We start from the raw sequence: 15756 nt of genomic DNA, 5'->3' as shown, positions 1-15756 counted from the left end.
CCTTATATAGGATCCAAAACCTGCGAGACTCGGAAGGCGGGATGATGACGTTTTGCCTCGATTTCAGATCCGAGTCAGGCGGGAAAAGTCGAGCCTGACTCGGATCGGACTCGGATCGGGGGGGCTCGGGGGGTTCGGATTTCAGAAATCCGAACCCGCTCACCCCTAGTCAGGATGCCTGCATCTGGATTTTGACAGCCAGGATCCCAAGCGCCGGCACCCCGTACCCATCCCGTGCCACCCTGCTGCCCCTGTATATTGTATTTCTATAATACATGTGATGTATAAACTTCTGGCAACAGCAACTGTACAAACAATGTGTTTTTTTTCATATCATTAATTGGTGAGTTCTAATAGCATCTGCATATTATGGTCAAACTCGTGCATTATAAAGAGTAATGCACCCCCTACAGTGCCTTATTATGAATGTTAGCAATCAGATGCCCATGGCCTGTATAAAGGCACTGTGGTTTTATGCCTTTATGTGTTGTAACTCCCTGTTGGTTTCTATTATCTTTATAGTTATATTATATCATATAATATGCAAGGAGCAAAAATAAAACATGTGATGATGTAGAGATCACCCAGTAGTTCCATTACCATATACAGACACAAGACTACAGGCAAAGTACGTTTATACTAGAGATGTGCGCTGACCCCTGTGTTTTGGTTTTGGATCTGTATTTAAAAAAAAAAGATTAAGAGCTAAAATTACGTCATTTTGACCTGTTAGTCTGCAATCCTGAGTTCCGAAACGCAGGAAGATCTGATCCGTGACTCGCTCTCGACTCTGTACCCCAAAGTGATTTCCGAACTCCTAAATTCGGTTGTTGTCGGATCTCTGGGAACCGGACCCGCACATCTCTTGTTTATAGAGGTCCCTGTTGAGTTTACAGCATTTGGGGGTCTGTTGATCATTTATCTGGTTTTCACCGCTGATATCTGTGGCAGTGGCCTTATGCTCAGTAGCCCCGTTACAAAATAATGTGCTCAATCTCAATTAGTAAGGTAATAAGTAGGCCCTTGGTGACCATAATTTGAGATTAGATGGTTTCACCTGCAGGTTTTTTTTTTGTTTTTTTTTTATTATTATTATTATTATTACTATTATTACTATTATTATTATAAATATATATTTTTTTCATATTTAAAAATAATATATGCATTTTATATTTAAAATGACAAATCTATCTTACTTAATGTTTTGAGATCTTGGAATTTCAATTTGCAGGTAAACCGAACTCAGTCTCACACAGTCTACTGTCTGAATCTCCAACCACTCCGGAAATCGTGGCCAAGACGGTTGGCTCCAGTGTTTATCTCAAGTGTTCCTTTGATGCTCCTACTACAAACAGCTCAATGGGATTTATGGTCAGATGGTCCAGGCTCATCGGTGATGGTGTGAAAGAGGAACTGAGACAGGAGGCCGTCATGCTGTCATTTTCTACCATCGAGCTGGATGGCATCAACGTCCGGCTGGGTGACCGGGTAAAAAGATTATTTTACTTGATTACATTATTTTATAGTGATTTTATACCATTTTAAATACATCACTATCATGGTGGAAAAAGAGAATATCTGAAATGAAAGTTACATGTAGCTATTTATATGGACTAAATGCTGTTTCTGAGGAAACCTTTTTTTACCTATTATAAACTGTAATAGTAGAGTTGTTATGACACAGGTTGCGGGAGCTGGGGATTGTAAACTAACTGCCTGGCTTAAATATACTCAAATATCCCAAAAAATACAGACAATGCAGGTTGTGGTAGAAAACATTGATGCTCGGAATGTCGACATGATCTGAATGTCCACATGGGTGGGAAGTTGACCTGTCATGTGTCAATATTCACAATCAACATTGACATTGTGAATGTTGACATTCATCTTTTCCTTTGGGGTCCTAATTAACCCTAACCGCGTCTAAAACTAACCCTAAAATTGGGAAAGATTGAGTGAAGACATGGGGCCAAATGTAATAGGGTGAGAGTTCAGAAAATGTGAGAGTTTAGCAGTAAAACTCTCACACTAATACATTGATCGAGTTGTACTTTCAAAACAGAAAACACCTAGATGAGAGTTTAAATCTTGAGAGTTTTTTGAGCCTGAAAAACATGCAAGTTTGCATTTTCTGTGACTATTACATTGGCTGAGTTTAAAAATGTTAGTTTTCTCTCACATTTACTAAACTCTCACCCTATTACATTTGGCCCATGGTGTCTGTCGGCATGCTCAATGTCTACATAATGTCATGTCGACATTCTGAACGTATACCACTATGCATTATGTTTTGTCATTACTTTGTCTTACTATTACTGTTATTATTATTAGTAGTAGTAATAATATTTTTGTTATTAGTAATTATAGTAGTAGTATTGTAATTACTGCTTTTACTAGTAGAAATAGTATTGGTAATGTTATTCTTTTTCTTATTTTTATTATTAGTATTATAATTGTTAGTATTTTATAATTTTTATTATATTAGTATTATTTTATTAGTAGTAATAGTAGTAGTATTGTTGTAATTATATCTATTATTATCATTAGTAGTAGTAGTATTGTTGCAATTATATCTATTAATATTATTAGTAGTATTCTCATTATTATTAGTAGTAGTATTGTTGTAATTATCATTTATTTTCATTATGTATTATAGTATTAGTAGTAGTATTGTTCTCATTATTATTATTACTAATTATTAGTAGTAGTATTGTTGTAATTATATACTTAGTACTTAGTAGTAGTACGTATTGTAATTATATCTATAAGTAGTAGAATTGCTGTAATTATATCTATTAGTAGTAGTATAGTATTAATAGTATTGTTCTCATTATTATTAGTATTTGTAGTAGTAGTATTTGTAGTAGCAGTACAGTATTAGTAGGAGTATTAATATTATTAATACAATTCTTATTAGTAGTAGTATTGTAAATATATATATATATATATATATATATATATATATAAAAATAAACAATGTGTGGATACAGCGCCAAGATACACAGTGGTTGATCTGTCAATATCTGTCAATATATCAGATTAAATCTACCATATATAATCAATTAAGCAACCCTTCCACTAAGATAATGGCCTTATGTCAATAATCGTGCTTATAATAATAAGCTAATAAGTCACATTCAACATAATGTGAGGTTTTTCTAAATAAATATTCTATAAAGTTAAGGATAAAAGACAAATGTATAGAACAAAATCACATAATAAAACATTAATACATAATTCGATACAATGTGGACATAGAGGAATTATTTAAATAAAAATAAATAAAAACATAATGACAAGCAATGGATAAAAGGAGGATATCAGCTTATCTGAGTAAAAAGGAGTCAGAGTTCATGGGGTAAGAATAGCAGCCTCATATATATATATATATATATATATATATCCCTGTAGAATATCAACTGACCTTGCTTTGATGCCCCCCCGGGGGTGTCCTCCAAAATAGATATAAGTTCTGCGGTGGCACTCACAGGACTTTCAGGTACACAAGAAAAAAGGGAAACTCCATTATTGGGGATTGAAACGTTGGCTTACATTTGGGCTTTGGTACCCTTTTTTTCTTGTGTACCTGAAAGTCCTGCGAGTGCCACCGCAACACACACACATATATATATATATGTAGTAGAATTGCTGCAATTATATCTGCTGCTATAAGTAATAGTATTGCAATCATATATATTAATATTGTAATATATATTAATATTAGTAGTAGTATTGATGTAATTGTATCTATTAGTAGTAGTAGTACAGTATTAGTATCGTTCTCATTATTATTATTATTATTATTATTATTATTATTATAATATTCTCATTATTATTAGTAGTAGTAGTACAGTATTAGGAGTATTTGGATTTTTATTACTAATTTTTATTAGTAGTAGTACAGTATTCGTAACATTATTTTTCTCACTATCATTACTAATTATTAGTAGTAGTACTATTGTTGTAATTCTATCTATTATTATTAGTAGTAGTACATTGTTATTATTAGAAGTATTGTTCTCATTACTATTACTAATTATTTTTATTAGTAATAGTGCTGTAATTATATCTATTAGTGGTTAGTAGTAGTTTTGTTGTAATTATATCTAGTAGTAGTAGTGCAGTATTAGTAATAGTATTATTCACATTATTATTACTACTTGCTATTATTAGTAGTATTATAATTATATTGATTATTATTAGTAGTTGTAGTAGTAGTACAGTATTAGTAGTAGTTTTGTTCTTTTTATCATTCATTATTATTTGAAGTTGTATTGTTGTAATTATATCTCTTATTATTAGTTTTAGTAGTAGCAGTAGTAGTATTGTTCTCATTATTACTAATTATTATTATTGTAGTAGTAGTACAATATTAGTAGTAGTATTGTTCTTCTTCTTATTATTATTTGCTATTTATTATTCCTGATTATTATTATTAGTAGTAGCAGCAGTACAGTATTAGTATTATATTTCTCATTATTATTACTATTTATTAGTAGTAGTAGTACAGTATTAGTAGTATTATTCTTCTATTGTTACTTATTAAGTAGTGGTACAATATTAGTAGTAGTAGTGTTCTCATACTTATTATTGCAATTAGTAGTAGTAGTAGCATTGTTCTCTTTATTACTAATTAATATTCTTAGTAGTATTGTAATTATATCTAGTAGTAGTATTAGTATTAGTAGTAGTACAGTTCTCAATATTATTACGTAGTAGTAGTAGCAGTAGTAATAGTAGCAGCAGCACAGTATTAGTAGTAGTATTGTTCTCATTATTATTATTACTAATTTTAGTAGTAGTAGTAGTAATAATAGTAGTAGTAGCAGCAGCAACACCACCACAGTATTAGTACTGTTATCATTATTATTACTAATTATTATTATTATAAATAGTAGTAGTTGTATTGTTTTTATCTATTATTATTATTAGTCGTAGTAGTTGTATTGTTGTCAGTATTAATACTCATTATTAGTACTAATTATTAGTATTAGTAGTGGTAGTACAGTATTAGTAATAGTGATGTTCTTATTATTACTAATTACTATTATTAATAATAGTATTTTTCTTAATATTTCTAATGTTCTTATTGTTATTACTAATATTATTATTAATATAATATCCTATTTAGAAGTGTTTCAAACATTACATTGGTAAATACCTAGTTCCTTTCAGCTGATTATACTCAAATATACATTAAACTACTGTATTATTTTACAAAGTACTGATAGAGGTGTATCTGCCTAGGGCTGCTGAGATTTCAGATGTGCTGGGTGCTGTGGGGCATGGCCATTGGAGGTTGTGCAGCTACACTCTGGTTATGCAGATACATATTGTGTGGTTATACTTCCCAGTGCACACCCGGGCACCCTCAGAGGCTCGGGTGTGGGTACAGTAATTTATACAGTATACCTGCTGCCCCCTTCATGGCACACCTGTATCTGCCATAAGGTGGTATCAGGACCTTGATTCAGGCAGCAGAGGATTAGAGACGACAAATGAGGAAACACTTTACGCAGAAAACAAAAACCGATTCTATAAATAAAAAAGTATAAACATTGTGTAAAAATGGGGCCCATCCACTAGCAGATAGTGGAACGACCTTACGATTACAACATTGTAATCATACAGTTGTTCCTCTTCCCCTGCAGTACCTACACTGAACGATATGTTGTACAGTGCAGCCACCCTCCCTCATCCCCGAACATGGTCAATCTGTCATTATCGGCAGATTGACCAACATGTTCAGGCGATGATTGATGTCGGAAACGACCAGCTGGAGCGCGCATCGCTGGTCGTTTCCGACATTTTCATGCCCGATTTCTGCACGGTATCGTTATCGTTCAATCGCTCTTTTTAATCATCTAGTTGATACGCGGCTTAAGGAGGGTTGTAATGATTGGATGCAGAGCTGGCAAAATCAATGGCAGCAATACTGGAATAAACAGAGGAGGTGTTAGCTGTGATTCTGCCAAGAATGGGAGGGTGTGCTGTTCTAATGACTGCAGAAACCCCTGAGCTGTTCAATTCCGTCACTTCTAGCATCATCGCTATGGTGGTCCTGCTGATATGTGTCTGTATGTCTGTGTGTTTATGTGGCTGCTTTATCACACAGGTATATTGCAGTGTTTCCAGCTTCTACTTAGAGCAACCAGATGTTCACGGACTCGCGGCTGAAAGCGAGGAATTTTATGCTGGCATTAAGGTACACTGTAAAATAATCTTTTATAGCCTATCATTACTGTAGGACACATTTTCCCAAGCAGTCTTTGTTCTTTACTAATGACATAGTTATACCGGCGGGCCTGATTGCTAAGAACTTGGGATGTTCCTAACAGAGTGAATCTATAGATGGACTATTTATTACTCTGTTCAGCAAAGAGTATTCTGCTAGTATTGAACAGATCTTAAACTTGTCCAGTGTAGAAAATTAATTTAAATAGATATTGGGCCTGATTCACTACGGATTGCTATTGCGATGGCAGCTGCGATTACGCACGGAGGTCTGCTTCGAAAATATGCTAATGAACTGAACAGCCAGCAGAGAGATGCCCACTACTGCTATCTCACATCCGTAATACCTTGCAGTCCTGCGTATACATCGGGAACATCGAGTAACATCGGCCCCTCACGCAGAATTACAACAGGTCTGACCTTACTCAGAAATTGCTAACCACGTTGCACGCAGCGAGTACACAAGCTGCGTATGCCGTCGCAGTGGATAATTTATGCACGCCCATGCAACGGTGTTCAAACGGACAGGCACGCCTACGTTTCTCTGACCACTCCTATGTCACCACCCCCAAACGCTGACCTCCCGTCACTCATTCTGCGATGGCTTTCTTTCTGCGTGAGTGATTGCAGAGCGACCGCAATGCTATCTCACGCATGCGCACTGCAATGCATACACATGTGCAGTAAGCACCATCGACCGCTCTGCGTACGCTGTTGCGATCCGTGATGAATTAGGCCCATTATTCGCTAAAGAACAAGATTTAAGTAAAGTGTAATAAAATTGTTAAAATTGCTGTTTGATCTACACATTATTATGGCCACTGGGTTAGCACACTGTTGGGCTACCTTTTGCCCTTAAAATGGCATGAATTCTTCTAGGCATTGATTCTACTAACTGTCCATACAAATCAAAGGGCCCAGACATCCCCAAGAGAATAAGCCCCATAACGTTGCCTCTGCCGGCCTGAAGAGTCGTGACGATGAGAAAGGATCTGTGCTTTCATGCTGTCCATACCCACGCACTACCAACTGCCTGGTGTCATTGATAATGTGATTCATCAGATCACATGACCCGTTTCCAATCATTTACTGTCCAATCATTCCTGTGTTTCTGAGCAGACTGGTGGCGCCTCATCCTGTTTGCAGCAGATAGCAATAGTGTACGGACAGGCCTGCTGCTTCTGTAGCTCATATAGTAATGTGCGACGCACTGCTCGGTGAGAGCCACCTGAAAGGGTCCCTGATTCAGAATACCTGTAATTCAAAGGACAGTTCCCGTCTGTGGGTACAGGTCTGGCCCACTTTATGTTCGTCTCGTGCATAGAGCAGCCATTTACAAGCACAGGCCCTGCACTCAGACCCAGTTTCTTGTCTTCTGGTCCACTCTGTGTATACTGCCGTCCCCCGAGCAATTCACCAGTGCAGCCGTTTGGCTTGTGCGTGTCGCCAACATTCATTCCACTTGCAAATTCCATCAGATCGCAACGTTTGCCCATTATTACATGAGTGATACACTTTATTAGCCTCTGCATACCATCACTTTCCCGTTCTTGTACAGATTCATGCATCCTACGTCAGCAGTATCTGCAGAATAGCTACTTTGCATATAAACACCTGATGACCATAATAATTTGAATATTTATGAGTTTGTCCAGATTCAGCCAATTATATTTGTTGGCCTTAACATATTATCCTACAATAGTTAAAGCTACTGGTATTATATCACCAAACAGAATTGTTTATTTTGTTTTTGTTTATTTTGTTTTTGTTTATTTTGTTTTTGTTTATTTTGTTTCTGTTAGCTGCATGCAGAGTCCCTGAGCATAGCAGAAGATGGAAGAGAATACACCATGACACTGGAGAGCACAGTTCCGGTTTTATGCACAGGCACAAGTCAGTTGCAGAATGAGTGTAAGATCACGCTGAGGTTTCACACAGCCAATGCAGGTACAGTATGATATAGTCATTCAGAGGCACTATATATTATACTATGGTCACACTGAGGAGCCATACATTATACTAAGGTCACACTGAAGATCCATACATTATCCTATGGTCACACTGAGGAGCCATACATTATACTATGGTCACACTGAGGATCCATACATTATACTATGGTCACACTGAGGAGCCATACATTATACTATGGTCACACTGAGGAGCCATACATTATACTATGGTCACACTGAGGAGCCATACATTTTACTATGGTTACGCTGAGGAGCCATACATTTTACTATGGTCACACTGAAGATCCATATATTATACTATGGTCACACTGAGGAGCCATACATTATACTATGGTCACACTGAGGAGCCATACATTATACTATGGTCACACTGAGGAGCCATACATTATACTATGGTCACACTGAGGAGCCATATATTATACTATGGTCACACTGAGGAGCCATACATTATACTATGGTCACACTGAGGAGCCATATATTATACTATGGTCACACTGAGGAGCCATACATTATACTATGGTCACACTGAGGAGCCATACATTATACTATGGTCACACTGAGGATCCATACATTATACTAAGGTCACACTGAAGATCCATACATTATCCTATGGTCACACTGAGGAGCCATACATTATACTATGGTCACACTGAGGATCCATACATTATACTATGGTCACACTGAGGAGCCATACATTATACTATGGTCACACTGAGGAGCCATAAATTATACTATGGTCACACTGAGGAGCCATACATTTTACTATGGTTACGCTGAGGAGCCATACATTTTACTATGGTCACGCTGAAGATCCATATATTATACTATGGTCACACTGAGGAGCCATACATTATACTATGGTCACACTGAGGAGCCATACATTATACTATGGTCACACTGAGGAGCCATACATTATACTATGGTCACACTGAGGAGCCATACATTATACTATGGTCACACTGAGGAGCCATACATTATACTATGGTCACACTGAGGAGCCATACATTATACTATGGTCACACTGAGGAGCCATACATTATACTATGGTCACACTGAGGAGCCATACATTATACTATGGTCACGCTGAGGAGCCATACATTATACTATGGGCATACTGAGGAGCCATACATTATACTATGGTCATGCTGAGGAGCCATACATTATACTATGGGAATACCGAGGAGCCATACATTATACTATGGTCAAGCTGAGGAGCTATATATTCTACTATGGTCACACTGAGGAGCCATACATTATACTATGGTCACACTGAGAAGCCATACATTATACTATGGGCATACTCAGGAGCCATACATTATAGTAAGGTCACACTGAGGAGCCATACATTATACTAAGGTCACACTGAGGAGCCATACATTATACTAAGGTCACACTGAGGAGCCATACATTATACTAAGGTCACACTGAGGAGCCATACATTATACTAAGGTCACACTGAGGAGCCATACATTATCCTATGGTCACGCTGAGGAGCCATACATTATACTATGGTCACGCTGAAGATCCATACATTATACTATGGTCACACTGAGGAGCCATACATTATACTATGGTCACACTGAGGATCCATACAGTATACTATGGTCACACTGAGGATCCATACATTATACTATGGTCACGCTGAAGATCCATACATTATACTATGGTCACACTGAGGATCCATACAGTATACTATGGTCACACTGAGGAGCCATACATTATACTATGGTCACGCTGAGGAGCCATACATTATACTATGGTCACGCTGAGGAACCATACATTATACTATGGACACGCTGAGGAGCCATACATTATACTATGGTCACGCTGAGGAGCCATACATTATACTATGGTCACGCTGAGGAGCCATACATTATACTGTGGGCATACTCAGGAGCCATACATTATACTATGGTCACACTGAGGAGCCATACATTATACTGTGGGCATACAGCGGGTCCATTAATTTTAATAGGGTCACTCTGATTTCCGAACATTATACTGTAGTAAAACTGTGAATACATACATTATACTATGGTTAGATTGACCCCCACCCCCAGCACCCCTTATTCCTCACATTACCTGATTACATTTCTAGGAGTTATACAACCTCCCCCACCCCCCAATTACTGAACAGTCGCTGGGAGCTTTACAAAGCACAGACGGTTGGTAAGTGTGTATGCATTTACCAATCATCAGATAGGTCGATCCGTCGTCCTGCTGTGTACCCAGCTTTATGGTGTCTTGAGAACCCAGTTTGGGAACCTCTGATCTAGAAAATGCAAACACCATGAAAACGTATTTTGAAATATGACAATTAAAAGAAATGTAGAAATAATAACAGTGCTGGGTGAAAATGGGATTAGTTATTTTGGATACATTTCCGTGGAACAATTATTTCATTTTGGCCCTTATAATAGTATTGTAACTTGGAAATGTCCCATGCTTTTGTTTTTTAGCAGCTGAAGAGAAACATGACTCAGATTTGGCACTTTCCTCTTGTGAAGTGGATCTTCTACCGTCGCTCTGCCAGAACGGAACGTGCGCTCGGGCCGTCCTCTATTACACTGCAGTCATAGACTTTGCGGCGGACGGGGAGAAGATCACCAGTATTGTGGCCGATCCCATCGTTGCCACAAATTTCCTGTGGGACGGTTACGCGCCAGACAGCATACAGGTGCTACAATTAGAACGACAGCTGTACACCATAGTGATATAAAAGAGAATTGCTGATGACTGATCTAGAATTAAAAGAGAACATACTGCATTATAACCTGATTAGTTAGTTAGTAAACATTTTTTTTAGTTGTTTTTGGCAGCGGGGGCATGTGAATACCTTCTCTGTTACGGCTTTTTACTGTGTTGCAGTGACGTTGGAAGGGATTTCTTGTGTTAGCATATTATAGTAAGGGTTTTTTAGGTGGAAGTCCAGGATTATACAGATGCTTTTGTTTTTCAAACTCAGGGCCTGATTCAGACCCGTTCGCTAGCAAGCGATCGCTCGGAGCGAGCGATGTTTTTAAATGTGCACATTCGCGCGTGCGCAAACTGGTACGAGCGATGGGTAAACTCTCGCTCGCCAAGCATAGACAGCCCAGCTTAATGAGTGACAGGTCAAGCCATTTTTGTGGGTGGTAACAGGGGCAGGCCACTGGAAACGGGGGAGTGGAGGTGCGAACGCAGGCGTGCCTGAGAAATTCAACGCCGATTCAGAGGCGTGCATAATTAACAGCCAGCGTCATAGGACACGTCACTTGCTTGAAATATACACTGAAGTGCTCGCAGGCCTTTGCGGCAGGGTATAGTCAACCTCAAGCGCTGCGATCGCATCTGATGGTGCTCGATGTACCAATGGTTCTTGCACTTCCTGGAGATGACGTACGCAAGTGGCGTCTACAAACACAAAGTGATCGCGTGCCAAAACAAAGTGGTAGTGCTTATGACTTGCCCTGCGAGCGGCTGCCTTTACATCACTTAGCTGAATTTCCATACGCTGGGAGCGAGCGATCGCATCTAGCGAACGGGTCTGAATCAGGTCGTCAGTTTCATAATGATTTTGGCAAGAGATCAGAACTAGAATACTGTATATTGAACTACTGGCTGGGTGTATCAGTAGAGTTGGGTCTGAGGGACCTGCTGTATGCTTTAAAGACTACTTTAACTCTAACATTGACTAGTGCTATTCAGTGGGTGACCAGGATAAAGAACGTGGAGTGGGAACCTATGGCTCTAGGACTACCCAGGGCCGAGGATGGTGTTACTCAGTCACCAGCTTTGTGACTTCCTTCAGCTCGTCTTCCCTCTAACTTTACGGACAGGTTCTGTTAGGCTCAATTATAAGTCATAGGACTATGTCAGACCCTTCCATTGTACTCAGTAGCCCAGGGATCCTCAGATGCATATTTGTGATAATATATTTATGATTGTGCTACGTAGCAGTATGATTGTGCTATTGTGTTACATTGCAGTATGATAGTGTTGTATGTTATGTTGCAGTTTGATTGATAGTGTTACTTTGTAGTATGAATGTGTTACGTTGCAGTATGATTGGGGTATATGATTGATATTGTGTTACTTTGTAGTATGGTTGTGTTACATTGCAGTATGAATGTTTTTTTGTGTTATGCAGTATGATTGTGATATTGTGTAATATAGCAGTAAGTATGATTGTGTTACATTGCAGTATGATGTGTTATTGTGTTGCATTGCAGTATAATTGTGTCATTTTGTCTCATTACAGTATGATTGTGTTATTGCGTTATTGTATTACTGCAGTATCACCATCAGTATGATATTTTTAGATCACAGTGATGGACGTCCCCACTGCTCACTGCTATTCATTCACCGACCCTCATATCATCACATTTGATGGCAGGTAATATTATAAATATGTTCGGTATGTAGTTATCTGCTCTGTATTCATGACACAGGGTTATTTGTTTATAAGTGTGTCAGTGATATTCAGTACCCACTTCTTTTTAACTGTAACCCTTAACTGAGGCTGGACCTTTGTTGTGAATTACCTCATCGGTTCCCAATTTGGACACGTGAACGGATGAATGAATAATACTTGTTTGTTTTTTTTATTAGTAATCTGTAAGGTGTCCCAGTGCTCCTCAGCACCAGAGAGTGGGAAAAACAGGACGTACGTAAAACGGGAGTAAAAGCCAAGCATGAAAATATGTGGGGAACTCTGTTCAGAAGAGATATTACATTATAATAGGAAGAGGGCTATATTAATATGAGTAGTAAAGGTGGGCGTAGGATAGGTGTGAGGATTTACAAGTGAGGGTTATATAGCTAGGAGTAGGGTAATTGTTTGGATACATTAATGTGGGTTCTATAGGTGGGAATAGAGTGAGCTCTAATAAAGAGATGGGTTTTCAAAAAGTGTTTATAGACTTATAGGAGGTGGGAGAGCCTGATTGGGATTGGTAGGGAGCTAGCAGCTCGGAAGACATCTTGTAGGCGGTAGTGAGGGGTGGATAGCGGAGGGCAGATGTACATCTATAGGGGCGAAAGAGTATTTTGAGATAAGATTTGGGAGGTACGAGGGGGTGATGATATTAAAGGCTTCATAGATGAAGCCGAATAATTAGATTTGTATTTTGGAAGAAATGGGGAGCCATTGTGGGGACTTACCGATGTGGAGTGGTGAGAGAGGAGTCTTGTTGTAGCATTAATGATGGATTGAAGTAATGGTTGATGGGTGTAGGGAATGTCAATTCGTATAAGGATGCAATATTCAAGGCGGGAAATGATAAACATTTTGGTAAATAAGATAGATCTTGCCATTTTCATTAAAGCTGAATGACTGGGTTGCATGGAACCCAATTAGTGCGGTTGACAGATGCCCTCACACAGGCAAATATTTGTCATCTTAAGCGATTCGATGATTCCACTCAATAAAAAATAATTCAGCCAATTCCACCAGAGTTTATTTTCAGGTATTGTCTTTGTGTGTGTACCGAGTTTGAGTCTTTCCCAAGCCATCATCTGATCATTACATCCTCAGCCCTGACTTTTATCCATTATGTACGGCTCTATAGAACGCTTTAGGACCAATAAATAAAAGAATAATAATATTGATAAACGAAGGGGTATGCTATGATACATATTCTCAATGGCAATGGATAATTATTATAAGCAATGAAAATAAAACTCTCTGTATAAATACATGGACGGGATGGATCAAGGGTAAAAATGCGGTCAAACCACCGAAAATGCGGTTTCGACCACCATTTTTTATATGCACCAAGCCCTGGAGTGCGATGCACTCCGGGACGTGGATACAGTGGGTAAAGCCATCTTCCTAATGGTGTTACCCATATAAGCCTATGGGCTTCTCTCCGCCGAGTGCTGATAGAGGGATCCAATTGGATCACTCCCAGCACCCCTTGCGGCATGCGCAGAAGGATGCCGGAGGGGCTTCTGGGTCCTAGACCCGGAAAGTCCCTCCACCGCAAAGGGCAGCTCTTACCGACAGAGGGGTCCTTTGCTGGGATCGTCATGCATGCCGGCGTTGCCAACATCGGCATGCATGCGTTGACCAGCGGAATGTGTCGCATCGCGAGTGCGATGCATCGTGCATCCCGCCCATAGAGAAGATTGAGTTCTTCTTTAAGACATGAGTGTCAGAGGGGTAATCAGGAACAGGTGGAAAGTAGTCTTCACATTGGTTGGAACACTCTTGTGGGTACAATAATCGTTTTACCTATTCAATGGAGTTTTTTTCCCTCTCTGGTAGTAATCAACCTGCTCCTGACATTTAAGATGTCTGGTTGCTTAAACTTTGACTTAAAATACTATGCTTTGCCGTGGCATAGAAGGGAGGCACTGCTCCTCCTTTTATGGCTTGCCTTGGCCCCCTCCAGTCTCTCTAGGTGAGTTCGGGGAATCAGTACCCTGTCCCCCCTCTCAGCTCCCGTGGTTGCAGTGGGGGTGAGTGCGGCAGCTTCAGGGCCTTTAAGAGCCCCAGTCAGGGCTTTACTGTTTATATGCTGAACTTTCTCAGGCTCAACCAGGCCCTCAATCTACCTTCCTGAGAGCAAAGAGGGCCTGTGAGCCTGGAACGACATCACCAGGGCTCCCCCCAAAGTTTGCTGTGTGGCCCAGTAATGACGCGTTTCGCCCCTGACTTGTTGCATTGTGTTGTTATATGTGTGCATTCATGTTTTGTTATCTTCTGCTCCTGCTTCACATAAAGTGGATGCTCAGAAGACTGAGTTATCAGTATTACAGTATACTCAATATGAAACTGAATAGGTGTTTAGATTTGAAAACCTAATAAAAAAAATACAATTGTTAAAACAGTTAGTTTGAGGTAACTTTAGTGTAATAGGTACATAACTAAGTGCTATATTCTCCTTTTATAACATTATAATTGTCATGGTAACATAAATTGCACCTTTATCTACAGGTATTATGATAACTTTAACACTGGAACCTTCGTATTGTACAAGAGTGTGTCTCGCGACTTTGAAGTTCATGCCCGGCAGTGGGACTGTGGAAGCGCGGACCACCCAGCTTCATGTAACTGCGGCTTTGTAGCCAAGGAAGGGGGCGATATTATAACCTTTGATATGTGCAGCGGGCAGCTACACGAGTCCCAGCCTCATTTATCCGTGAAGAGTCAGGATTCAACAGACGTTAATTTTAGGATTACTGAATCTTATCTGGGCAGGAAGATTACGGTATGTACCTTACTAAACATGAATGTGCCCACCAGTGTTTAGCAATATTTATAAAAATATAATTGGGCTGAAGCAGAGATTAAAGCAAGTCGTTATTACTCCCACATTGCGTGCCTGGAACTAAACGCACATATTTGTCTGCATGCAGAGCCTGTACACAGCGGACCACCCCTACCACACGGTTGCTTTGATCCCCGTCCTCGCACTACACCACCCCTATTCTTGGTGCATAAAATGCTTCTGAAAACAGGCGTATTTATGGTCCTGTCCAGTGCTGCATTGCCCAGAGGGCCTGATTCAGACCCAGTCGCTATCTGCGTACGCTCGCTAGATGCGTATGCAAATTTTGACGCCACGGG

At 39.3% G+C, this 15756-nt stretch overlaps 1 protein-coding gene across 1 annotated transcript in view; it reads left to right on the top strand.

Annotated features, from left to right (window-relative positions):
- Window positions 1-15756, top strand: part of VWDE (von Willebrand factor D and EGF domains) — a 138417-nt gene that overhangs the window by 43390 nt on the left and 79271 nt on the right. The window contains exons 4-9 of the mRNA XM_088453096.1: window positions 1232-1488; window positions 6116-6205; window positions 8037-8181; window positions 10664-10881; window positions 12506-12579; window positions 15124-15397. Of these exons, the coding sequence (XP_088309222.1) occupies window positions 1232-1488; window positions 6116-6205; window positions 8037-8181; window positions 10664-10881; window positions 12506-12579; window positions 15124-15397 (1058 nt within the window). The remainder of the gene's footprint in view (window positions 1-1231; window positions 1489-6115; window positions 6206-8036; window positions 8182-10663; window positions 10882-12505; window positions 12580-15123; window positions 15398-15756) is intronic.

Source organism: Taudactylus pleione, unplaced genomic scaffold, assembly GCF_031769625.1.
Source record: "Taudactylus pleione unplaced genomic scaffold, aTauple2 ptg000571l, whole genome shotgun sequence".
Taxonomy (NCBI): domain Eukaryota; kingdom Metazoa; phylum Chordata; class Amphibia; order Anura; family Myobatrachidae; genus Taudactylus; species Taudactylus pleione.
The sequence above is the reverse complement of the archived record's forward strand: the minus strand, read 5'-3'. Positions and strand labels throughout refer to the sequence as shown.